The following is a 27,597-nucleotide window of genomic DNA, read 5'->3' as shown; positions in this document are numbered from 1 at the left end:
TCTACTCCCCACCCCCACCCCGCTTTCCAGCTAATATTCTCGTTCCTCTTTCAAGGAAGAGCTTGCAGTTCAAAATGGCTTATTCCATTCTGTTTGGACATCAAAAAGACGTGAATAAAAACCGCTCTGTTTCAGCTGAAACCTCAAGAGAAAAGGATTACTAATAGCTCGGGAAAAGGCTAAGGAGGGAGAGAGATGCTTGAAAGAAAGAGTGCGGACAAGAAAAAGGAACCAGGAACATCCACCCACAATACCCAATGGTACCGTCCGAACGTTCCCCTCCCCGTCCTTTTCACTGGCTGCCGAAATACGTCATCCGATAGAACAGGAAAAGGGAGGGTGGAATTCCCGGCATGCCTCTTGGGTCCGTGCCCGGCCGATGGCTAAGATGGCGACTCCCATGCATCGCTTGATTGCTCGGAGACAAGCGTGAGTGTGTGGAGGGCAGAGAAGGGCTGGAGGGGGAAGCAGCCATCCTGGGCTTCTCGAGAGAGGGGTGTTAGACGAGCGGGAGGCAGTCCTGCGGGAGAAGCGCGGGAAATCCAAACCGCCTTGCTCCCGAGCTGTTAGCGGAGGACAGTGCTACGAGGGAAGAATTGCGAAGTCCTTTTTAAAAGGGCGAGAAATAGTTGCATGTGTGCAATTGGTCTTTTAAGGAGGCTGGATCCGCGTTTACGTGTGTGAGGGGACAGACGGTGAAGTGCCTAGAACACCCGCTTCTTCCGCGGGGGTCAGGGATTGGAGGTGCGAACGATGTCCTAGCCCCGTTGATACCAACCCCGGGAGGAGAGCCTCCTTGGTCCATTGTTGTCGCGGTGTGTTTCTCTCAGCATCGCTCGCTGTGGAAAAACTTGCAGGGTAAGCGGTTTAATGGGTATCTGGGCAGCTCTAGTGGTAACTTCTTGCCCTGTTTATTTTGGTTTGCTTGGTAGCACCCGCCATCTAAAGTGACAAGGATAAGTCTGTAGGTATGAAAGTGCCGTCGTCCGTAACTTCTCTCACAAAATTTTGTGTGTTCAAACATTGTTAGAATAAAGTGCAGTTGTTTCCTGTGCAGCATTGCTAAAAATGTTGTGTGCAATGTGATTCTATGCAATTTTAAATAGAGTAGAGGCAGCTGCTAAAGGTGTACACCTTTAGTACTGAGCTAAAATGTGGTTTGTTTGGTGTGTCTTAGTGTATTGTGTGGACCCTTCAAATTATGGTTTCATAAACTAATAATGATTAAATAACCTAAGTCACTGTGAAAAAGTGCTGCTTCTTAAGTATATGCATTTGCAGATTTATTTTGTAAAGATTTCAGCTTTAGAGAAACTATTTAGAATAATCACTCAAATGAACACAACATAATAATGGCTCATAAACTTTTAAGCTCTGTTTCCCATTAGCATGTTACATGTGGCTTAGCAGACTGATCTTATCTTTCTAGTCCAGTATTAAATAGGCATGAGAGTTTGGTCCTATAATCTTCAGTATTGTGTAAATGTAGTAGTGTTTACGTTTTTAAAGATTTCAGTAATGCTATCTAGATATATTAAATTTAATGAATGTCTTCTAATTAGCTTCTCATATTGTGTTAAACATTTTATAATGAGCTTCCACTAATAGTTCCAGCACCAGAAGTGTTTTCTCTTTGTAAGCCTAAGTATTTTGTAATGCTGGAATTAGTTACAGGTTCTTAACTTCCTTGAGTTAAATGAACATTATGAAAAAGTCCTAAGTCTTCAACCTCAACCCCTCCCCAATTATTTATTATCTGTGCAATATTTGGATGTACTCAAAAAACCTGATAAATACACAGTCACAACAGTAAACATAAATAACACTATATTACTGTTTTTTTACATATGTATAACTTTTTTCAGACTAAGCATGTTATCTAATCTCAGCATTGTTGCCATTCCTGTTAGCACTAATCAGAATTTGAAAATATCAAGTAGACAATGGCAGCTGCTCTGGGACTGGATGACATGCGCAGCTTTAAGGAAGTAATAATCATGGTTAAAGGAGCCACAGAGGATGGGAGCCTAAAAGTTGTGTGTGTGGTCTTCTTAATTTTCTAAAATTTATCATGAACTGTGAACATTCTTGTATAGAAGCAAAATCAAGGTTGTTTCTTTTATTTGTGATAAGGGAATAACATCACAGAATATTAGTTTGCATTAAAGTTTACCTATGACTTTGTGCTTTTTAATAAATAGTCTGATTTACAGTTTCCTTCTCTGATACTTTGCTACATTATTTTCTGCCTATTTGGAAAGAAGAATCTAGTTTATTCTGTTAACAATGATAGCCAGAGTACATCACTACTGAAGGGACTGGGGTCACCCTAAACCTGTGAATTGCCACCTTTAAAGGGAAGTGTAACATTCTCTAAAACTATCTGAATACCTCCACAAATTCAGTTGAGTTGCAAATAGCACCTTGTCACATCTGAAATGAGCTTAGCTGGCTGGTCTTAAGACAATTTTGCTATTTTCTACTGCGTCACCAGGAGAAGGCTATTGTAAATATATGCTGAAACATCTGTGTAAATCTTTGGATGGCCCCTCCAGATATTATCTATGTTATAGGCATATTTTATCTCCTCAATCCACACTTTTCAATATACATTTTAATCTTGGGACATCTCTGGTTCTCTTACAGCTGCTAAAGTACAATTTTCATCTTTCTTCACCATCAGCTAGTGGAGTTGTAGAGTTATTTCTGAGACTTCTAACAGATCACCCTGTCAAGGGAGATAATCTCTCACCTTTAGTTCTGTATACGATCTTATTCTAATCCGTTTAATTGGAAAGACGTGAATCTAAGAAATGAAAAACCCAGTCCCATATGCTATATGTCTTTATGAGATTGAATAAATCTGCTAAATTGCTTTAATGAACATAGTATTAAATACTGACAACAAACTGACATTTATTTAAAAACACTAGAACATTATTAAAGAACCAATTTTCCATAACATAACACACTGAAAAGCAATGTTTAATAAAGTAATCTAATCGGTTTAGTCAGAAATACATTCTAAAGCATTTTAAGCATTCAACCTTCATTCTCACCTTTCCCTACTATAATCCCCATAGCAAAATCCTATCTCTACCCCTGAAGTTTCAGTGCTGATCTTTATATTGCTTTAGTACTATTTATAATCTTTCAAGCAGCAAGTATGATGGCTATTTCACTTGGGGCAGCTCTATACCTGAATGTAACTGTACAAAGATCACAAATAATACTTTTGCAAAAAACAATGATAATGTGTTCATAAAATGCTCTTAAAATCAGCTTAATGAAATAACATTTAACTGGTAGTAATATCATTTAAGAGACTGTACACTGCCTGCTGATACCTCTTTTGTAGTCCCCAGAACCCTATTTTTGTATTCTTTAGAATGGAAGAAAGGATGAAGGGGAAAACAGGTGATTTAAACCTTGCAGAGGCTTAAGACATCAATTTCACTCCTTAAAGCCTCAAAACCCCTCACTCAAAATTTGATTCTTTTAAATGCAACCGTTAACATGCAAAGTTTAGCGTGGCCCTTGAGTGGATGTTCTGCTCTCCTGTTATAGGAGATTTGCATGTTTGTGGAGGAGACTGAATCAACAAATTAGTTTCTTTAGTCATAGGCATTTGGGGCAAACAGTAATAACAAAGAAGTTTCAGAACAGAAACTCTTTTTTACTTGAACCCTGACATTATATGAAAGTATGTAAGTTAGAGAGATTGTATCACAACACATTTTTTGTTTGATTACTTCCCTTGCTTTCTACCCCAGTGGATGCCTATGATATCAGGGAGCAGGGTTACCTGTTTTATACAATTTTCCTACGTTCCAGTGTTGTAACAATAAATCTTCCTGTAAATAATGCTGTTAATTCTGAAAGAGATAGCTAAGATTGAGACTAGAAGATGACTATAGACTAGAAAAAGAGCCCTTAGACAAAAACCCGCATTATCCCAAGGAGACAAAAATTGTATTTGAGTCAGTACAATACACACTTTTGAATGAATCTTGAGAAACATTGAGTTGGATTGTATTCAAAAACTGATGAAATTCAAGTGTCTTGTGTCAAGTGATTTATGGCTCAGTGATTCATAATAAGAATATTTTAGCAAATTTTGAATTGCAAAGCAACTATTGACTGGAGCAGAGCAGCCCAAACCATTAACTGTGACTTATACACCACAGTGACTGAATTTGGATAACATACTAAACTAAAAGTAAATAAAGTATATTTGGCTTGTGTTGTGAACCCAGCCATTATGAAGCTATAACCTCAGCCTGTCAGCTTTCTATAATTACTGAATATTGTTATTAATTAAATAATAGGCTCAAAAGCTGGGCTTAAATGAGCTTTGAGATGATCGCATTCCAAACAATGAATTTCTGAATTGCAGAAATAAATTACAGATAGTCCTTCAAATTCAGACACAGTCATAAGTGATTTCAAATAATGAATATGCCAACTAACTTGATATTTAAGTATTTATTTTATTTATTTTCTATCCTGCCTTTATTATTTTTATAAATAACTCAAGGCGGCGAACATACCTAATACTTCTTCCTCCTCCTATTTTCCACACAACAACAACCCTGTGAGGTGAGTTGGGCTGAGAGAGAGGGACTGGCCCAAAGTCACCCAGCCGGCTTAAATGCTTAAGGTGGAACTAGAACTCATAGACTCCTGGATTCTAGCCTGGGTCTTAGAGGATACATACATCAAAAGGTTCAGGCAAAGGCAAAGTCTCACTAAACAGAATGGGTTTTTAACGCATTACAATTGTAAATTGAAAAAATACTTGTAGTCTGTCTCACATGTAACCAGCATCTGTATAACCAATATCTCTTCCCCCTTCTCCCCTCCACCTCACCCTAGTTTAAATTCTGCATAGTCTAGCTTCTCTATGCATCTGATGAAGTGAGCTTCAACTCACAAATGTTTATGCCTTTTAATAAAAATTGTTAGTTGGGAAAAGTACTACCAGACTCCTGATTTTTTGCCACGGTCAATAGAATGGATCTTGGAGTACCATAGATAGGTCTAACTGATTTTATTTACTTGGCCTGCCTTAAAGTCAAAATATGTTCTTAATGAAGTACTAAATAAATACAGCAGTAAGCAAGCAGTCATGGGTGCCCATGTAACACCTCTGCTAAGTGAGCTTCATCAGTAAGCTTCTGGGTGAAATTCAAGGTATGGCATAGGGCCTGGTTATCTGAGGGACTGCCTTTCTCCCATTGTTTCTGCTCATCTGGTAAGAGTGACAGAGTGGCCATATTCAAGGTCCCATCTTTAAAACAGTGTCAGCTGATGGAGCCCAGGTGGAATACCTTCTCTGTCCTGGTGCTTGTCCTCTAGAATAGTATTCCCCTGGAGATTGGAGCTGTCTTGACCCTGCTATCCTTTAACCAGGCCTTGAAGACTTGGCTCTTTCCCCAGGTTCTTCTCAAAGACATACATTAGGAACTATGTGCTTTGGTGGGAATTTTATTAACGCAGTGTGCGTGCGCATGTGTGTGTTCCATTCAGTCTTGCCTGGCAAGTCCCTGCAGTTTTCTTGGCAAGGTTTTTCAGAAGTGATTTGCCATTGCCTCCTTCCTAAGACTGAGAGAAAGTGACTGGCCCAAGGTCACCCAGCTGGCTTTGTGCCTAAGGCAGGACTAGAACTCACAGTCTACTGGTTTCTAGCCTGATGCCTTGACCACTACATCGAACTGGCTCTCAGTGGGTATATTAGTCCCCAGGTTATCACCTGTTGTTGTTTTTATTGTACTGGATGTTATTTTTAACTTGTATGATACTCAAAGTTATGAGTTGGGCAGGCTATAAATTTAATTTATAAATAAAAAGAAAACAATATATGCAATGTTTGGTGGCATATTTCAGTGATTAATTTCTGTCAATTGTCCTATGAAATCTGTAGTTAAGAAAACCCTGTATATGTTGTGTAAAAACCAATAGGCAACTGGATCCAGACATTTCATGGACAGTTTTTCTGACTAAGTCATCCGGAGTCTAACTGCACTTCTATCATTTTATTCTTGAAATGACCTCAGGATTTGAGCTGAACACAGGTAATGACTGTCATTGGGGCTTTGGCTGAATAGCAGCTAATGTAAACTTGGTGTTCCAGAGTTATTTGTTGATTATAAAATATATCAAAAACTATTTGTTAGTAGTTAAGAAACTTTGTCCACAAGCTTACAAACTTTTCTCCTGACTCATCAGAAGTTTTCCAGTCCTGGCCAGGACACCAAGAGTATAGGATGGTGCTGGCTGCTTACTTAGTTCTTGCCTACCATCCAGGATGCATGGAGTATCTATAAAAAAGGTTGTTCAATCCCAGTATAAAGTGTTGGCCTCAAGCCAACACCATGGACAAGTGTTGGCCTCAAGCCATCAGTGTCAGCTACTAGGAGGATAACAAAAGTTTCCTCCTGCCACCACCTTCTTGTAGATGTGGAGAAGGAAGAACATTTATACCCACACCCTGTCAGAGCTCCTAACAACACCTTACTAAAAGCCTTTTATGATTTGAAGTAGAGTGAGGAGTGTCCCCTAATGTTACAGGTCTTCATTTGTTGTATATGGATGACCTTCTGTGCAATTTTTTTTTAACATGGTACCAAGGTGGATGTCAATTGTTTATGGGGCAGTAGGTTAATGAACTATGGGCATTTGGCAGGAGACTTTTTTTAATAAGAATTTTATTAAGTTTAAAAACAAAGATAAAAGCTACAAAAAAACAAAAAAATAACTACAAAAAATAACTAAAAAGATGCGAAAACAAAAGAGAAAAAAAAATTTCAACATTACAGAAAGGATATACAAAAATTTTCCATAATCAATCTCTTACTCTATCTTACTCTTGGGGGAGATGGGCGGTAATTAAATTTAGCTAATAAAATAAAAAAATAAATATTAAACATTACTTCTATAAATCATTCCACTTTGGCACATTATAAAAATCATTAGGTACAGTTACTCCCACCCCTTATATTGAAATAAAAAAAATTCATATAAATCTCCTAAATAACTTTCCCCCCAAAAGATAGCACTTATTTATTTATTCCATTCCTACTACTATTCAATACATTTCTGTTGACTATAATAAAAATCAAACTAAAAAGCACATACATTGTCTGCCATTATACTTAAGATTATTAAAATTGTACTATTAATAAACCCAAAACCATCCAAATAAACATTTTATACCCTAATAATCTTAATCCAAATCTTTAAAAACAAACAACAGCCAAACCCTAAAAGCGATCCAGATAAACATTCTTTAACCCTTATCCCACTTCAAAATAAACCAGAACATTTACATATCCCAATATGCACAGAGCTTTTTTCTTCAAAAAATCAAACAGCCCAACTGCTCCCCTCAAAATTCCAACTTCTCTTCAGAAAACCCCCCATACATAATGGCCCCTTCTTTTTCATGGCATTCCACCAAAAAGCCAATTTGGGGGAGATGGGTAGTAATATAAATTTAATAAATAGTAAATAAAATAAATTTCACTTATTGCTTGCGGATCTCTCCCTCCCTTAAATTTCTCCAACTCTATTATTCAATCTTCATCCAGCATCTCAATTGGAATCCTGATCTCACTCTTAGAAAAAACATTTCTATCACTGTTTGGGTACTCAGTTTCATCCACTACATCCCCAACCAGATGACACATTTTAGACCCCATATTTTCCATGATGTCTTGAATGTCTTGCATAAAAGCTTGATAGGAGTCAGAAAGAATCTCTTTAAAATCTTGCTGTAAGTCAGAAAAAATCTGTTTGAAATCCTCCATGTCTCACGCAGTGGATTATGGCTCCCCCTAGGAGCTTAACCAGTGAAAGTTGAAGATATAAAAAAGTTCCAGAGTGTGTTTACACAAAGTGAAAGTGAGATAAGCAGACAGTTCCCAAGGGAAAGTAGAAGCTGAAAGCTGAAGGTTCAAATCCACCAATTCAACATGTACTGTAGGAAAATGCTAATATCTTCAAATTTAGTACAAAAATAACAGGAAGACAATTATTTACTCTCAATCCTCCTTAATATTTGGAAAGAAAATGAAGTCCAAAACTTAAAAAAATATTTTTTTAAAAAGTAATCCCCAAAATAACAATAAGCACCAAGAGAGTCAGCTTCTCCTCACTATAGAAAGCCTCTTAGGGTAAACATGCTATATATATATATATGTATGTATGTATGTATGTATATCTATATATGTATGTGTGTGTGTGTGTGTGTGTATGGTGATTTAGAAATGGGGTGGCTGGTCTTAATGTCCTTAAGGCTACAGTGTGGCTTGGGAAATGGTGATGTCCCCGCCTCCCAGCTAGCTCTTAACCAGTCGAACGCCAAACACTGTTTGTGATCTTCTGGCTACAAGAAGCTGTCCTGAGGGCAAATAGGGTGATTCCAGGTGTTTTCCTTTATCTAGAGAACACTCCTAGGCTTTAGGAAAACCTGCCTGAGCCGGAAAAAATTGCGCTGTCGGCTCCGCCTGCTAAACCCACGGGCACAGCTGTTCAGTCTGCCATGTCCCCACCAGAAGTCGGGCATTTGGCAGAAGATTTGTGGAGGGTTGAGAGCTGAGGAACATTGTTTTGATTGTGGAGTCCTCCATGGATTTCCTGGCCTGGATATTTGGGACTGAGTGCAGAGAATCACACTTCAATCAGGCTGGTGTGATCTGGGCCTCCTGTTGAGCCCTTGGGTGATGGGAGAGCAAGAGATTGCTGGCAATTGCCCTTGGCAGATGGTGCAGGAACCTTTTGGAGTACAGGTGGATACAGTTGATTGGAGTTGTTGTGGCCAGCACACCAATCAGATGCTTGGGGCCAGCAGCACGGCAGGGTGACAGAAAAAGGCGCTGGAGGGTCCTGGCAAATTGTCTATGCTGCTGGAGATAGCTGCAAGAGTTTGGGCGGCAGCAGATTCTCTCTGATGATAGGAGTTGGTGACACTGGGAGCAGGAACTGAAGGCTGGTGATGGGATCAGCCAGCCTGGGCCATGTGGCTGCTATATGGCTTCTGTTTTGGTATGACAGCCATCTTACCTTTGCCATGCAGGAGCTGTGTTGAGCGGGAGATGGTGGGAGGTAGGAGGTGAGCCTCACTCAGGGAATGTGGTTCTGGTGTCTTGTACCATTGCTGAGTTTCAGCCTCCTGCACTGTACCACAATTCTCAGTCACTGAACCTTCAGAGGCCCAGGTTTTTGGATGCTGCTATTAAATGCCAGGTCAGTCCATAATAAAGCCTCCCACACTATAAGGATGAGAGGGCTGACCTAGCTCACCTAGGGCCTCCCTCCCTCACCTCCCTCACCTATAAGGATGAGAGGGCTGACCTAGCATGTATTACTGAAACTTTGCTGGGCACAGAGGGAGAGATTGCTGTCTTGGAAATCTCCCTTCCTGAGTTTCAGGTATAACATCAGCCAAGGCCAGGGGGCACAATCAGGGAGTAGCTTTGGTAATCTGGGACATTCTGGTGACATTTAGAGGTGCTGCCCCAAAGCTGACTGGACATGAGACTCTGTTAAGTTGGGCTCTTGGGATCATTCCTACTGAATTAGCCTCCCTGCTGTGAAGCAAACCCCACACCTGAGCTCCTAGACTCCATGGCCAGATTGGTGGTGGACTTCTTCGGTTTTGGGGACCTGCCTTCTTTACAGGGCAGAGTCATAGGTAGCTTGGGAGTTTATGGTCACCATGACAGCCATGGATCTGAGCTAGGTCATCAAGGGCCTGTGACATAATGGTGATCACGCTTTAGATAATTTTTTAATAATGTAAATTAAATTTTGAGGTTGCCCGACTGTTTAATGATTGGGTGGCTTACAATGACAAACAACTCACTCTCTCTCTCTCTCACACACACACACACATATATATACATACACACACATACATATATACGTACATAAATATAAACACTGACTGGAAGACTAAACACTACCAGCAAAAACATGAAGACTCCACAATCACCCTATCCCAAGGTCAGGGAGAACAAATAAGTTTTCAGTGATTTTCTGAACCTCATTATGGTGGGCGGTGTGATCTGGGGTTGGAGGACATTACCATTATTCCCCTGCATGGGCAGATTGGTTTCTGAGTGCCTTGGAGTGTGCTGGGAAAAATGTTAGAAAGAAGGGGAAGGGGAGGCTGGATATTCATTTACAGAGCTGCTGTGAGGAATACAATAGACATCTGGCAGATTAAGCATCTCAGATTCACTCCAAGTTGGACTTTAGTCTTCAGTCAGGTCTTGTGGAGTTAATTGAATCTGAATCTGGCTTGGTTATCTGGGAGGAGTTTGATCTGTTAGTTTCAAGGGAGTGGACAGGGTTCTTGGAACTTGAGTTCAGCCACATCTATCTCTCCTGGTTAGCTAAGGCTTCCTGGGAGATAACATGTGGGTGGTTGTGAATGCATCCTTGAGAGAGGGGATGTTCCTGCTGACAAGCAAGGAGGCAGTAGTCCATCCACTCCTCAAGAAACCTTCCCTAGACCCAGCCATTTTGGACAATCTTTGTCCCATCACTAACTTCCCTTTTTAGGGAAGGTTGCTTAGAAAGTGGTTGTGCTGCATCTGTGGAGGAAGCAGATTATCTGGACCTTTCAGTCGAATTTTGGGCCTGGTCATGGGACTAAGACAGGATAGATTACACTACTGGATGACCTCTGGAGGGAGCAGTATGGGGTCTTTTGATACCATTGATTATGGTATCTCTTTGGATTGGCTCCAGGGATTAGGAGTTGGGAACACAATCTTGTGCTGGTTTTCCTCCTTTAGGGTCAATCAGTGCTAATGGTGAGAGGAGAGGTCCAGCCCAAATCCCTTTTGTGTAGTATTCCTCAGTGCTTGATGCTCTCTGTACTCCTATTTAACATCTACGTGAAGCTGCTGGGTGAGGTCATGGGATGAGGTATCACTAGTATGCTGATGATACTCAGCTCTTCAACGCAAGGCTAACCAAGGGATACTATGGAGGTTCTATTTTGGTGTTTGGAGGCTGCAGGGGTCTGGAAGGGGAAGAATAGATTCCAGCTCAACCCTAGCAAAACTGAGTGGCTGTGGGTGCCTCCTGGTGCAGAAGACCTACATCCTTATGCCAGTGATTTGCCATTGTTATTTCAGGATGGGCTTGTACTACCCCAAACAGAATCAGTGTGCTACTTGGGGGTCCTCCTGGACTCATGACTCCTGTTTGAGGAACAGGTGGCAACTGTGGCCAGGAACTGTAGCTTTTTGTTGTGTGCTGGTTGACCCCTTTCCTGGACCAGGAGGCAGTGTGCATGGTCACTTATGTTGTGGTTGCCTTCCAGGTGGACTACTGAAATGGGCTTTACATTGGGCTGATCTGAAGGACATCTGGAAGCTATACTTGGTGCAGAATGTGGTAGTGTGACAATTCTGGCTATATCTGATATACCCATGTTACCTTTGCTACTGCACTGGCTCCCAGTAGGCTTCCAGGTGCAATTTAAGGTGCTGGTTGTCAGCTATAAAGCCCTTCATGGCATGAGGCCTGGTTATTTGAGGGACCACCTTTCTCCAGTTATCTCTACCCATCCCATCAGATCTGGCAGGAGGAACATACTCTGGGTCCCATTGATTAGCGAAAGCCATCTTGCAGGTCCCAGGAAGCATGCCTTTTCTGTTGCAGTCCCTGCCCTCAAACACCATACCAGACAACATCATGTTAGCCCCAATCTTGACCTTTCAGAAAGCTCTTAAAACTTGGCTATTTTCCCAGGTATGGTGGTTGATTGCTGATTTCCTTGGTTTTTAAATTTTGTTAGCCACCCAGAGTTGTTTGCAACATGGGTGTCAATATAAATTGATTAAATCAATGAAGTTGTTGAAATATGAGAACACTCCAATTTGAGCAATCATCACCAAGTTAGGAGAAATGAAACTATAGCAGGGGTTAATTTAAAACTGCCACCTAATCTCAAGCAAAGTAGCATCAACTGTTATTATATCTGACTTTAAATCAAAAACATCTGGTCTCAATCACTTTTATCTATTTCCACAGGGAGGCAAATAAGCAACATGTAAGGTGTCAGAAATGTTTGGAATTTGGACACTGGACATATGAATGTACAGGGAAAAGAAAATATTTGCATAGACCATCACGGACAGCAGAATTTAAAAAAGCACTTAAAGAAAAAGAGAACCAACTACTACAACAAAGGTAAGATTTACTATGCAGAAGATTATATGTCACTATAGAAAAGTATATGTGCACAAGGAAAACAGTAAAAACCTCCTAACAGGTTCTGCACATATGTAACTGGTCACTGGGGAGGAACTCATTAGAATGTCATGCATAACACTGTAACCCAATTAAGTAATCCTGAAAACTAAGCTAGGGGATGTTCATTTTAGCTTGAGAGAACTTTGAGGTTGCCTGGGGTTAAGCGAACAGCCTCCTGTCAATGGCGGTATTAACAGTATTGAGAAGGTAATAAAGCATTAATTCTCTCTCTGCTTCCAAAACAGAGATGAAATCCTATGTCTGGCAGAAATGCTGCTTCTCTAGGTGCTCCATCTTTTTAATTTTTACACATGCATCTGGCAGGGTTACATGAGGGGGTAGGAAAGCATTAGAAAATAGCAGTGGGTAAGCTTCTTAATTTGTCAAGCCTCATGAGACAAGCAAACTCAGGAAACAAGAACCATTTGGATTTCTGGAAGATCTTTATTGCTAGCAAGGTAAATGACAATCTTGAAAGCCTGATACAGTAAAGCAATTTTCCAGACCAACTTATACCCATGTAATTAAGGCAAAGTTCTGACCTCTCAGTGGAATCTTATCAGAAGCATCCCGATACTGAAATGGAGCTGTCTTAATACAGTTGGTACATTGTTGAAATACTTACTGTGATGTTGGAGCAGTCCAATAAAAACTTGAACCATTCAGGAGTTCATAAAGTCCTATGATGAGGGTGAAGAGCTGGTGCATCTTCAGGACCAAGACTCATGTGAATCAGGGAAATCACAGACCAGGATTGGAGGTGAACTTTTCTCCAGATGTAGAACCACTGGAAATGAGAAGCTGCTGGAACCTAAGTGGAAGAGAGGGGAACAGTGGACTTAAATCTGCTCAGCAGGGCATCTTCCTCCAGGCACTGCTGTTCACTGTGTCCTTGCTCTTGCAATCTGAGTTGTCTCTGCCCTCTAACCCTTGGGGGAGGGGGGACTCTAGGACCCTTCAGAAGCCGTCTTGACATTGAAACACTTGTTCCAATAGTGGTCAGGTTAATGCTCACCATTATTAACACCTTCCACAGTGTAAATAATAATTTTGGGGAGATGGTAATGATTGCACAAGAATAATAATAAAAATGTGGGGAGCATTGTGCCACATTTTTGGATTGGTTGTGGCAGGGTTACACTTTAAGGTCGGAACAGCCTCTTCTGAAGTTGAAATGCTTCAAACTGAAAATGTTTGACATACCTCATAGAGATTGGAATTATGCATGGGAAATTATTTCACTGCCTATTCTCTTTAATTATGGGGAAACCATTAAAATCAATATAAGTTCATAAGGATGTATGTATGGACATAAATTAGAATAAGTCCTAGCAAACCTTTGTGAGCTTTATGAAACTATGTAAAACTATTTTACTCTTGTTAATGTCTGTTTATCATGATCCACAGAACTGTAGCAGCAGCTATTTAAGTCAGCAGTAAATACATTCCTCCAGTTCAGTTTTGAACTATTTCCTTTCTTGGAACTATTATGTGATCACTTTTTTTTCTTCTTTGGTTGTTCTTTTCTGTTCCTAGTTCTGCTACTAGTTCACTTCTCCTTTTGTTGCAATCCTTCACTTTATTTTTCTTTGCTTTTTAGTCTGTTCACTCCGTTTCTGGTTCTAGCATAGTTTCCCTGCCCACTCCCTCACTATTTACCCTCATAGTTGAAAGTATTTATGTAATTCAAGCTTATGCATTATTAAATGGAAATGGAATGTTCTGTTTCCCCCCGGACTGTGCCAAACTCCAGGGAGGCAGTTTGGACCATGCTGCTCCGGAGATTCAGCATTTCCCAGAATTAAATTCCCTGAAACTGCAGCAGTCCAAGGTGTTCTGGACACAGCATTCCCAATGAAACAAACTGTCCCTGGAATGGTATGTCCAGAAGGAGTTCAGCATGGTCCAAAGAGAAATGCAGCATTCTAGAATTCTCTGCAATGGTCCATTCCTGGCTCAGTGAACTTTGCACATCCCTAAGAACATTAAAATTATAATTAAATGAAATTTATTCAAAGTGGATATGTTATAAATGTGACCTTTTTGCTGTTCTGATTTTTATTTTTTTAAATAGAGACTAATTTTTACAAACGCATTTTTTAGATGACATCATAACCTTTTTTTCAATATAATGCACATTTGCACATTTATCTTAATAGGACATTTTAGAGTATTTCAGTCCAGCAAAATAAGTCAGTGTCGTTATTCTTGTATTGGAACTATGTTGCTGAATTAGAGGGAATAATAGCTACTCTGGACCAATCGAAGGACTACCTAGTTAGTATTCTTAGTCATTTATATGGCTAAGATCTTTTCTTCAATAACTGAAATGCTGTAGTGGCCATTTGAGTAATTTGTAGTGTATTCTGCATTCCATTATTTGGTTGCTGCTTGATCTGTTAAGAGATGACAGTGCATATGTTTTTGAGCTGTACGCATGTAGTATGCAAGCAGGTTAAAACTATGGTTATGGAAAAGAATTAGTTAAGATTAAAGGATAATATTTAAACATGATTAAAAAAACCTTCAGTGTACTTGCTTTATAGTATTTGAAGTTTATATTATTAAGACACCCTGTTGCAATTAAGTATATGCTATGACATTTGAGATTCCTTTAAGTTGGACTTAGTCAAAAGACACCAACATTCACCTAAATCTTCTTTTCACATATGAACAGTATTTATATGCTACTTGGTTATGAAATTATCTGAATGACTTATAAATAGTAACAAAATGTATTTAAATGGTCTAAATTAATATGCAGTCCATTTTTTTATTTTTTATTTATTTTGCTATCATCTCTCAAGTTTCCATCTTTATATTTTCTTACTTGTTAAGAAACTGATTTTGATCTAATGTTAGTCCAGGTTGGACTGAACTCTTATAAAAATACATATTAATTGAAGTAATTGCTTCCTTCCTCCTGATTCCCCTCTCTCCCGATCTCCTATTGTCAACCAGCTCTGGAGAATGTACTACAGACAGGAAGAACAAGAAAAAAAGGTATGTAAAGAAATAATTTTTAAAAGTTAAATAGATTTCATAGCACCAATAATTTCATAGTATTATTATCTTTCACTTTCACTCAGACTTATGTGCATTCCACTTCCTGTCCTTCCTTAGCTAGCAAGAAGAGATTATTTTTAATATGGTTATTATTTTGATGTATACCCTTCCCTTCTGTTCTTAAAGAACTCAAGGTAGCTAAGAACAATAAAAATGCCAACACATAATAAAAGGTTAAAATCACTCAAGATTAGCTCAAATTGAAAAAGGTTGTCTAAAGAGGAACATGGGAATAACTCTGCTGAATCAGGCCAAAGCCCATGTTAGCTGTACATTCTGTTTCTCACATTGGCAAACCAAGTGTCTCTGAGGTTTTCATAAGCATGGTTGGAGACTTAACCCCTCCTGTCATTGTTGCTCTGTAACTGGTACTTGGAGGCATCCTGCCAACCCAAGAGAAACATTGAGTCTTCAAGACTAAGCCCTTGGTAGACTACAAAATTATTTAATCCCCCTTTAAAGCCATCCAGGTCATCACCACATTTGGTAATGAATTCCATGGGCTAGCTGCATGCTGTGTGAATAATTTTTTAAAACGATTCTAATTTCCTTCCAGTCATTTTCACTGGATGAAAATCCTGATCTTGTATTTTTGAGAAGGAAATGTACCTCAAGAATGTCCCCATCCCCAATTGTCAGGTTTTATGCCAGGCTCAGCTGCAATTCTTGGATCTCCAAACACTTCACTCCTTATTCAGGAATTAGCTTACTTGGTAGAAGGCTGTCAGACACAACTCAGCTTAATTAGACAAGCATGAAGCCATATATATCCAGAAGGTGTGTCCATTGCACTTTACACAAGTCAAAGCCCTTATGTAGTTCTGTGTGTCTTTCCAAGTCAGTAAATACCTGGATGTTCTCCTGAAAGCCTTGAAAGGCACCTGGTCTATGTCGACATAACAGTGTTCTCTAGCCTGGTTCTACTGGTTTCCACCTCAACAGTTTCACTCCTTGCATTACTTTTTCAGCTGCTATGTATTTTAATTTTTGTAGTTGTAGTTATACTTGTTTTAACTTTATTTTAAATATTGTTCACTGCCCAGACATTTGTTGAGATGGGCAGCTATATAACTGAGTGACTGAGTGAATAAATAAAATGTGAATAAGTCTTTTGAGTCTTCAACATATTTTGGTTTTATCTTCTGTAGTTTTCCATCTCTATGGTATTTCCCCCCCCAAATGTAACTGGCATACTGTTTACAGTTTTATGGATGTGGATATACTATAGATTTCTATAGGGACATTACAACATTGGCAGTTTTATTTTCAGCGCCTTTACTAATGATGCCTAGCATGGATTTCTGCCTTTTTCAAAGCTTCTGCACAATGAATCAGTACCTTCACTGGACTATCACTGTAAGCCCAAGATCTTTCCTGGGTACTTAAAGCAGAAAGAGCAGAGACCAAACTCAGCTTCTGAGGCAGTACATTCTGTAGCTTGAGAAAAACATTGAAGGCCCTTTTATGTTTGACAAACTGGCCTTAGAAAGTGAGAGCTTCTTTAAGAGGGCCTCTCCTGCTGGACAGGCTTTGTTGAGATAAATGCAATGGTGTGCTGGAGATGGCTTGTGAGAACAAATTGTTAAATTTTCTGGAATTTTGTGAGCCAGTTCAGAGCAGAGCTGAGCCACAGCACTTCATATGCCAATCAGCTGTTTGGCAGCTAGCAGCATGGTGGTAGCAATGGAGCTGGCAAAGCCAGTTGTTATACATTTATTAGCACATCCTTGGATAAATGGTTGTCAAATAGTGAGATTTTAAGCTGTTTGGGGTCTTAAGCATTGAAAAAGCACCTTAAACTGTGCCTGGAAAACAAGTTACAATCAGTCCAGATCATGTAACATGGATACGTTCTTATGCAATGCACCATCTAGAAACCTCGCTGCAGAAAACTATACTTCACTTAAATATCTGCAAACATTTCTTATCGTCATGGCAAACAGGAGGTAGGGGGCAGGGGAAGGCACATGAACTTAACGCCTGCTGTGATTCATTGACACAGTAGGAACTCACGTTCTCCAATATTACCTGTCTCATTGCATAGGCTGTTATCTAGGCTTTGTTTTTGGCTGGAGAATTACTACTTGAATCAAGTTAAATGTTCTAATTAGAATTAGAAAACAAAGGGTTTTTTTTCCCAATTTTGTTTGTTTATTCATGGTAATTGGTGACTACATGGTAGGCCTGTGCAAATCATATGATAAGGGTCCCTTTCCATCATACCCCCCAGCCCGCCACAAGGATTTGCTCGTTGATGTGCCATCTATCCTGTATATGCATGAAGATCTTAGGAGAGCCTTGAAACAGCTCAACTGAGACTTTTCTGCTTTGCTTTGCAGCTTTGAGAGGTGTATGCAGAGGCAAAATCATACAGAATAGTTTGCATAGGCCTACTGCAAAGCAGTAAACTGAAATGTCGGTGCATAAGTGAGTGTCAGAATATTTTGGCAGAAGAGGCAAGCTGTCCCGTAATACAGTGTCTTTACTAGTTTTTCCTACTGAAAGTCTAAAACATTTCTTTTAGTAGATTTTGCTGAATAATGTCTGCTGCTCCTTTTAAAACTTCTGTGCAGGTCTAAAAGTGTGACAAGTTCCAGCAGTAGCAGCAGTATCACTTCAGCTAGCGACTCTTCATCAGAGAGTGAGGAATTTTCATCAGACGACAGTGATAGTGATGAAAGCACTTCCAGTTCTTCATCTTCTCCATCATCAAGTTTTTCTTCTAGTTCTTCTGACTTTGAAACAGAGTCAAGTTCTTCCAGCAGCAGCAGCAGCAGCAGCAGCAGCAGCACAGATAGCAGCACAGATGATGAGCCACCAAAGAAAAAGAAGAACAATTTAGTGCGATGCTAGGACTGTAGTGGCATTAAACAATAACTTGCATCGAAAATGCATAATGGCCAAACTAAACTAACCAGTTGTCTGTTTTTACAGTTGTAAAACTGTATGTGTTTTTACATAGTAGTTGATAGGCCATAAGCTGTTAAATGGCAAGTAATACTTACTGAAAGATTATTTTTGTGGATTACTGTTTAATAGGGAATGCTACCTTTTTTCTTAATTTTTAAAGAAATCTAATATTTATATGAATTAAGGTCCAGTCATCCAGATGTTTACATGCCAGAAAGCAAAACACATTTCTCTGAATCATCCTGTAAGTCATACAGCAACCTTGTGTTTGCATCAGTTTTATATTCTTAGTAAAATGGAAGGAGAATATGAAGTTTGATTTCAGATGGCCAATATATCCAAAGCCATATTTAATGTCCCTCCCCAGTTACAGAGGGAATGATATTGCATTTTGTACAAAAAAAACTTGTTGGAAAAGTCAAAATATAGTTCAATATTCTAATCAAATAATTGTTCAGTATCAAATTTCTGTTAATACGATTCTTTTGTGATCAGTATCCTATATACGGATCTTATTTCCATCTCAGTCCAGTGGGGTGGTTCAGCCTATTGAAACAAGACTCTCTGTCTTGAACGCCCTTCTGGACTTTGTCTGCATATGAAAAATGCTGCTGGGTAGAGATCTTTGCACCGTGCTGAGGTGTATACATCTTACTAGAATTCAGTGCGCTCCCTCTAAAGTCTTGTAACCAGCCCTCCTGCAACATTGGGTTTTGACTGACTGCCCCATACAACTTCCTTTTGCTAGTGTAATTGCTGGCTGGTTCCGTATACCTTTACTGCACACAAACTTGTGGAAGAGAATATGACAGCTGGGGGAAGAGAAAGGTAAGATCTATTCCCTCATTCACTCTTCCAAGCAAATTAAAAATCATCATGAACGCCAATAATTTCTGGAATTATTTTGTTGCTTTTCCAACAGAAATAGATATTAATACTATAAGCAAGAGATAGCCAACAGGAGTAAAAGAAAATAGATTGTGCTATAATTTTGAAATTAAAAATTATGAGATTTTGTCTATACTATTCCTAGTTTAGAAGAGGTCAGAGAAAGAAAGAGTTTGGGATACATCCTGACTCCTAGTCTTATACCTTACTTTCATATTTTCCTTCCTTTCAGAGAAAGGGATGTGTTTAAACTGATTCTCATGTAAAGCGTTAACTTGGCAACTGGTCACTTGGTAAACATTTCAGCCCAGAAATCCTTGGAAGACTTCATGCTATGTTTACATTTGGCAAAAATCTAAAATAAAATTGCTAACTCAATGGTTAGCTGGCAAAATCTAAAATATTGCCAGCTAACCATTGAGTTAGCAACGTTTCTATTCCTTTAAGCCTCTTTTTACCTTCCGCTGTTTATTAATTGTCCCCACTCCCCCCCAAAATCCTTGAGCTATTATGATTGTAGTTTAGTGGGTATTTTAAAAATCATTGGTAATTTAGAGTAGATACTTTTCCAGATCACTTTAGGTTGTCTCTTTAAATGCCAAATTCTTGTTTATGGTTACATATAATGATTTCAAAATGAATTCTTAGTATTATATTACTGGTTAAAAAAAGAGCATACTTCTGTTTATTATAGATGGGAAGAGAACACAACTGACATTGAAAAGCAGAGAAAAGAAATTTCCAAAAAGTGCATTCGACTTTTCTAAAATAGAAAGTCACAATATTTAACTCAAAAATCAATTAATATTCCTGGCTCTCCCCTTGCAAAAATCATTTAAGTCAGAGCTGAGGAACTTATTTCACTCCAAGCCTACACTGATTTCAGAAACCACACAGCATCAGTTGATGATGCTGCAACCAAAAGATGGGGCCACTTCACTTCAAGCATACAGCCTCCAAATTACTTTCTTGGAGACAGACCAACACACCCTTTTTTTCCCCTTGTAGTAATTTGGCTTTAAAACTGCTTTCGCTGATATCAGTACAAACTGTTTTTAAATCATTCAAGCTTTGGAGAAATCTTATTTCTGATCAGTGCTTGACACAGGTGGACATTTTTTCTCTGCCAGTCCTGGAAGGAGGGAGGGCTTGGATAGAACCTGAAGGCCATATGGGACACCCTCAGCACACTGAATATGGCTTGTTGGATAGGGGTTCCCCATGTTCAAATTTAAGCACAAGATGATTAGCAAATTGCTCCCTAAATCAGAGGGAAATCTTGAGGGAACCGCCTGCTGTATGACAACATATAGCAGCAACAGTACTTTAAAAAAAATTGTTTCTGCCCTTCTGTCATTCTTTAAATAGTGGCTTGACAGCCAATTTTTCCCCTCATCCAAGTCTAAGTGGTGTAGTGTACCCATTGGCCTCACCTTGTCTACAGGGCTAGGATACTCCTTTTTCCATGGTTTGGACCAGAAGCGTGATCCTCTGTCCACTGAAAGAGAAATAGCACTATCCAGTACTAACAAAGGCCATCTTCAGTTTTGTAATAAAGGTTCTTGCAGGCAGCTACGTACATGTCTCTCTCTGTACCAGAATCTTTGGACCAAGGCCAAATGCTTTGATCTTTTTAATAAGACCTGTTCAAGCTTAAAAACTTCCCTTTAAGCTGTTTTTGCACTGTGCATGGAGAGTAGTGTTCAGTGTTGCAACTGAAATGTTTCATCTTTGTGCCTTTTCATAATATTAAATATGCCCTGAAAGCATTATAAAATGGAAGAGTTTGAGGTGTTTGCTTTGTTCTCTGCACACTATTTTGGGCACCTAGAAAAAATGTTATACAAATGCTTTCAATAAGAAAAATATTTATTTTCAGTGGAGCTGGATAAACGGAGATATCTTTAAATATTTCCCCTTGCGATATTTTTGCATAAATATTAGCGTATAACATGCATCTGATTATTCTGGTCATATTCTAATTTACAGTCACTTATTTAAAAATAAAATGTTTATTTTTTGCATAGCACAAGTTATATATAATTAAATGAATTTGAATGGAGGATGCATATTAGGAAAGATTATTGCAATCCATTTCTTGTAGGTTACAGAAAAGAAATAACAGGTTATTGTGATGAATTCTAGCAATTGGCAATAGTCAATTAGTGATAGTTTCTTTTTAGTTTCTTTTTTGATGGGAGTCTTTTTATGAGGAATATGTGGGAGGGGACATCTTAAATATCCTACTCTAGTTAAAGTATGAATTAACGATTGAACTATTTTTTTATATTTTTATGAAAATGTAGTGTGTAGAATGACTTTTGAATACAAATGTTCTATTTAAATGTTTATGTAAGTTGTGTATTTTAGTCTGTAACCATTTCTGTTTTGCAAAATTCAGAAACTATAATTCTAAAACGACCAGAAAATTATTTGAATCATGCTACAGAATGTATAATTTAAGAAGTTAATAAATTATTAAATGGAAATTAAGGATTCAAACTTTTATTTTCACAGATTGTAAATTTAGTATGAATACTGTAGATGCTTTTCATGATTAATACTAACTACCATCAAGGGTAATGAAAGAACTATCTAGATGGTATCAGAGCTGTTCAGCTTTACTTAGAGGATTGTTTGTTTGTTTATTTACTAGACAAATTTATATGGTCACCCAAATCTCACACGGTGACTGGGTGGCTTACAAGGTTAAAATTCATAAAATACCCCCCATAGCAGCAACAGACACACTCAAATTAACCACTTGTCACCTGCTAATTAAGCAGAATGAGAAGAACAAATAATGCAGAGATTTAAAGCCACAAAGAAAAGGCAGTAAAAGTGCTAATGACTCTATGTCAACAAATACAAAACAAGACTGTATGGCCTAGATATTGGATAACATGGGTGTGTAATACCTATGCAAAGAAGAGATAAAGGAGAATGCAGATTACCACCCCATTTCACAAATTGCAATTGCAAATGAAGTTTTGCTTTAGAATTTACACAGAAGAATAAAGTCATACATGGAGAGGAGAATGCCAGATGAAATGGCAGAAGACCCAAGATCAGGTAGCTAACATAAAACAGGTAACAGAGAAAAGGAAAAAAGCTGATTTATTTTTGCTTGATCAGATGCAGCAAAGCCTCTATGTAGATCATGCCAGAATGTGGAATATAGTAAGGCTAACAAGTGTGCCAGAATATCTGATTATTCTTCTGAAGAATCTTTACAAGATGGTGGTGTAAGAACTGAGCTTGAAGAAATAGAATAGTTCAGAATAGGACAGGGAATGAGACAAGGACGTATATGATTCCCAATTCTGTTCAACGTCCGTCTGTCTCTGTATTATAAGAACGGCAAAGTTGGAAGAAATGATAAAACACGACAAAAACAGGAAGCTAAAACACTAACAATTTGAGATACACAGATGTCACCATTTTGTTAACTGAAAATAGAGAAGACTTAGAAGGGCTCATGCAGCATCTACCGGGGGAGTGATGCCAGGAAAGATGCAAGTCCTGCCCATTTTCCATCAAGAGGTGTGGGTCTTGCAGTGCTAATTCTGCAGAGGTAATATATGATCGGTAGGTAGATAGATGGATGGCTTTCAAGGAGGTTATGAAAATTATCATGGACTATAGAAAGAGCCAATCAACTAAACCTAGACCAAATAAAGCCTGGCTGTTCCCTTCAAGTGATGAATAAGCAGAACCTCGTGTGATTTGGGCACGTGATGTGAGTGGATGACGGATTAAAAATTCTGCTTGGCGAGGTTCAGGGGTGTAGAAGGGAAAGACAACATATAAGCAAATGGGTAGGGTCAAAGAGACTGCAGGACTGTCTTTAGAAGCGCTATGAATTATTAGCTGGAGAGAAATTGAGGTGGCAAGCATTTGTCCATGTTGCTAATTGTTGAGCCAGACTTAATGATACCTAACACTACTTTTGCAGAATATGGTGGCACACTTACAATAGTTCTATGGTTAGTAACTTGAAAACAGTATGCCATTGCCTGAGTTCACACACTGCCACAGTGCAGTTTGAGTTTATACTAATTTTGTGAGTTTGCTTATGTACAATACTCCATTTGGTGATATAATAGCATTATACAGATAGTCCTCTACTTAACGACAATAGGAACCAGAAAATTTGTCATTAAGCAATGTGCTCATTAAGCAGGGCATCATGTGACCACACCAGATTTTACAACTTTTTTGCAGCGGTTGTTAAGTGAATCACGTGGATCCCCACTGATTTTGCTTGTCAGAAACCGGCTGGGAAGGTCACAAATAGCAATTATGTGACCCTGGGACCCTGCAACCATTGTAAATACATGCCGGTTGGCAAGTACCTGAATTTTGATCACGTGACTGTGGAGACGCTGCAACGGCCGTAAGTGCAAGCACCAGTTATCACTTTTTTCAACACTGTCATAACTTCAAACAGTTGCTAAACGAATGGTTGTTAAGTCAAGGACTAGCTGTATTAGTATTTACAATGTGTATCATATAGCCCCCACCCCCCATAAAACATTCAGAACAGATTTAGGTATTTTTCAAGTAAGGGCATTAAGAAGGATGCAGAACATCCGGACTGGATGCCAACTGTATTTAGAATTATTCTGGCTCCTGAAAATTGAGGCCACATCATTAAGGAATCATTGATAATTATCTGATGTGCATCTCTTACAGCTTTTTATGGCTTTCCAACCTGGGAGTGCAAAACTACTACGCAATCAGTTTAATTAATTATAGGACAGGACAAAGAGTGAGAAAGAAATGAGGGCAATACAATACTTAAGCTGAAATAATTATTTCTGGTGGCCAAGGCCAGTTAATATTTAAATCCAAACTTGGGCATTTAAGACTAGCCCTGCTATGTACAGAAGGTGACACCGTGCAGTGTCCAATTAACCCTGTGTCAGGTTTTTATAGCCAGGGGTAAGACATATACTCTGAATTGAAAGGGAATTGCTGTCCTCTATTTTATATGTCATATTTGTACTGTCTTACAGTACAATTGAACCATATGAAAGGATTTTCATAGAAACATAGAATGAAATGGTTGAAAAGACCTTGAAAATAATCTAGTCCAATCTCCAGTCAAGTGCAGGAGTCTGCTATTACGGCATCCCTCTAAACACTTCCAATGATGAAGAGCCCACTACTTCTTAAAGCAATCTATTCCAGCTATTACTGTTAGGAAACCTTTCCTGATATTCAGAAGAAATTTTCCTGATATTCTTTGTAATTTAAACACATTTTCTTGTCCTGTCCCTTGAATCAACTCTGAACAATTGTGCCCTGTCTTCCATATGATAGCACATCAGCTACATATTTCCCCACCAGTTTTTTCCAGGTTAAACTTACTCAATGCTTCCAACCATTCCTGAACACTTTTTCATTATAGGACCCTCATCATCTTGATTGCTCTCCTCTGGACATGTTCCAGTCCAGAGTCAATGTCTTTCCTAAACTGTGCCCAGACATGCAGGATCCTAGGTGTAGTCTGGCCAACACAAAATAAGGAACAATTATTTAACCCTACTTCTGTTGCTGCAGCCTAGGGTTGCATTTGCTTTCTCTGCAGTTACTGTACCAGAGTTGGCTCATGTTCACTTTGTGATCCATGGTGAGCTCAGACTCAGACAAGGAGACCAACAATGAACAGCCTCCTCCGGAGTTACTGGATGAACTACTGCCTGAGGATCCGCAGGCAGTCAAGGCAGGGCCGTCTGGTAATTCACAGGAGCAGCTACCTTTGGTCCCCAAAGATGAGGGGGCTGAGCTGCCGTCTCCACCTACAGCAAGTGCTCGCCGTGCAAAGAAGAGAGCAGAGCAAAGGTGCTCTGCAAGTCTCCTTGCAAGAAAGGAGTCATGTCCTTCCATAATGAGCAACACTGACACTGGCTCTACTTAAGTAGAGCAGCAAACCCAAGCATCTCTGTTGGAAACAACTGCTCACTAATCCAGACTCTGTATGCCTTGAATCCTGATTTTTGAATCCTGTGACTCTGACTTTGGGTTGTGGTCTGGCTGACAAACTTTCTGTGACACTTGGACCTTAAAACTCTGACTAGTCTTACCTATCGGACTGGAAACTTTGGGACTCTAGCAAGGCAAGCTTGCTTAGCTTCTTTCCACTTGTGTGTGTGTGTGCATTTCTGCTCATGCTCTCTCTGCCACTTGGGCACGTATTTCAAAAGACTTGCTGTCTTGCAACTTCCAACTGCCTATGTCATGTGTTTGGCCCGGGCAGGACAATTCACTAGGATACCTAGAACGTTTTCACATATACTTCTCCCTGTATCATCTCTGCAGTGGCGCCCGCCCTTTGGAACATCTTGCCCCCAGAGGTGAGATTAGCCCCATCGATCCTAGCCTTCCAGAGGAAATTGAAGACCTGGCTCTGCCACTGGGCTTGGGGCAGGGAGGAGAATAGTCATACTTGGGGCTGGCTAGTGCCTTGAAGTGCCCCTCCGATGCAATGACTTAATGAGACCACAGCCATCTGGATTTTATTATACTTGGTAGCTCTGCAAAATTGTTTTATAGTGTATTTTATATCGGAATTTTATTATATATTTATTGTTTTATATTGTAAACTGCCCAGAGTCCCTCTGGTCAGAGGAGATGGGCAGTGACAAATTTGATAAATAAATAAATAAAATCTCCTCCATCCTATTCTCGTGCCTTTGATTTTTAATTTAAGGTGAACGGCACAGGGTCTAAAGCAGAGCCCTGCAGTATACCACTTGATACTTCCTTCCAGCTTGTTAAGGAGCCCATTCACACATACTTTTTAGATGTATTCAACCAACTTGGTATCCACCCAATAGCAGCATAATCTAGCCCACATTTTGCCACCTTCTCTATTAGGATCTCATGGGAGCCTCTGCTGTAGTTAAATTATATTATGTCCACTGCATTCCTATAACCAACAAAACTCATTACTCTATCAGAAAGGATCAATGGCTTATTCTTGATAGATCCATGCTATCTCCCAATATGCAATGCAATCTTTTCTTAAAGTTCACAAACCATCTTCTTAATAATCTGTTCGAGTTTTGCCCAGTATCAACATCAACTTGATGATCTGTAGTCACATGGGTCTTCCCTGCTTCCCCCCTTTTGAAGATATGAGTATTTGCCCTTCTTCAATCCTCCAGCACTGTGGTTATCATAATTTCTCAAAGATCACAGAAATGGGTTTCCAATACACCATTCACAAACCCTTTCACTGATTTTGGATGTAACTGGTCTCATCTTGGAGAGAAAACCATTCATGGTAGCCAGGCGCTCCATAATCATCCTTCACTTACCTTGGATCAGTTATTCTATTTAAGTCCATCTGAACACAATTCCTCTTTGGGAAGAACACTGAAACAAAGTAGTTGATGAGCTTGGCTGTCACTCCATCATCTGTTAATATCCAACCAGAGTCTCCAAAAGTGAGCCCTCCCCTTCCTTTTTCTTCCTTTTACTAGGTATTGACACAGCCACTGATCAATTGAGCTAGGCTTCCTTTTATGTTGGTTGAGCTGGATTGTTACATAAATTTATCCTAACTTCTGACCGTCCCCTTAATGTCTTCAAAAAGGCTACCTCCTTTCTTATTCAACCTGGATTCTGACCAAGAGTGGCTGAAGTGAAGAACAGTTTGTACCCCTGACCGGTAGAACTTTTTGTGCCATGAAAGATATCCTGCACATCAGTCACAAAATATCTGATGGCATCCACAAAAGACTTACTTCTCCAGGTGACGTTTATTGCCTGTTTTTTCTATCCTTGCTCCTCTCATTTAATATAACCTCATGCTAAGTCTGGGCTAGCAGTGTTAATGAGATGTTTTGAATGCTTCTTTGACGTGCCAATGCTGAAAAAACGAAACAATATAGAACTTGATGTTATAGTTCTGATCGAATATCACTTACTATTCCTTTTAATTATTATTTCTACAATTATTAATAAATTACTGGAAAAGGTACCTCAATACCACATACATTTGGATGAAACTAAATTCACTTTAATCTGGTAGCCAGGATGGCGAGTAGAAATCAATGGAAAATTGTCGCCGCAGCCGTCTGATCAGGGCTGACCAGCTCCCTCACTATCCCGCTCGCTGCAATAAGGCTGAACGTCACCTATCTGAGGCCCCTCCGCCTAAGAAGCAAGCACGCGGCTCGTTTGGCGATCGCAACTTTCGATCGACATTTTGTGAGTTACATCCCGAGTCGGAAAACCAAGGGACTCCCTTTCCGAAGAAAGGCGGTGCTCGGGCCCCGCAAGGCCTTTCCGAGAGCGGGTCACGTGGTAGGGAATTTGGTCCCTCCCCTCAGCCGCCGGATGGGGCGGGGGGGCTGTTGACGCGGGGGCTGCTGGGTAGTCCTCTCCGGGGAGAGGGAGGGGGAGGGGGAGGGGCAGAGAGGGAGAGGAGGAAGGAGAAAGCGGCAGGGACCG

The 27,597-nt window shown here is 39.6% G+C and overlaps 1 protein-coding gene and 1 long non-coding RNA gene across 2 annotated transcripts; one reads left to right on the top strand and one right to left on the bottom strand.

Moving 5' to 3' along the window:
* Window positions 1–346: 346 nt before the first annotated feature.
* On the top strand, window positions 347–21,623 carry ZCCHC10 (zinc finger CCHC-type containing 10). Its single transcript, XM_063292343.1, has 4 exons — window positions 347–429; window positions 12,049–12,207; window positions 15,232–15,273; window positions 17,910–21,623. The coding sequence occupies exons 1-4, from the start codon at window positions 380–382 to the stop codon at window positions 18,187–18,189; spliced, it is 531 nt and encodes a 176-aa protein (XP_063148413.1). The 5' UTR covers window positions 347–379; the 3' UTR covers window positions 18,190–21,623.
* Window positions 17,826–27,563, bottom strand: LOC134489578 (uncharacterized). The gene is made up of 3 exons (XR_010067144.1): window positions 27,126–27,563; window positions 26,460–26,517; window positions 17,826–18,091 (listed from the first exon to the last, which is right to left on the bottom strand). It is a non-coding gene; the product is annotated as an uncharacterized LOC134489578 (long non-coding RNA).
* Window positions 27,564–27,597: the final 34 nt, after the last annotated feature.

This window comes from Candoia aspera, chromosome 2 (assembly GCF_035149785.1).
Source record: "Candoia aspera isolate rCanAsp1 chromosome 2, rCanAsp1.hap2, whole genome shotgun sequence".
Classification (NCBI taxonomy): domain Eukaryota; kingdom Metazoa; phylum Chordata; class Lepidosauria; order Squamata; family Boidae; genus Candoia; species Candoia aspera.
The sequence above is the reverse complement of the archived record's forward strand: the minus strand, read 5'-3'. Positions and strand labels throughout refer to the sequence as shown.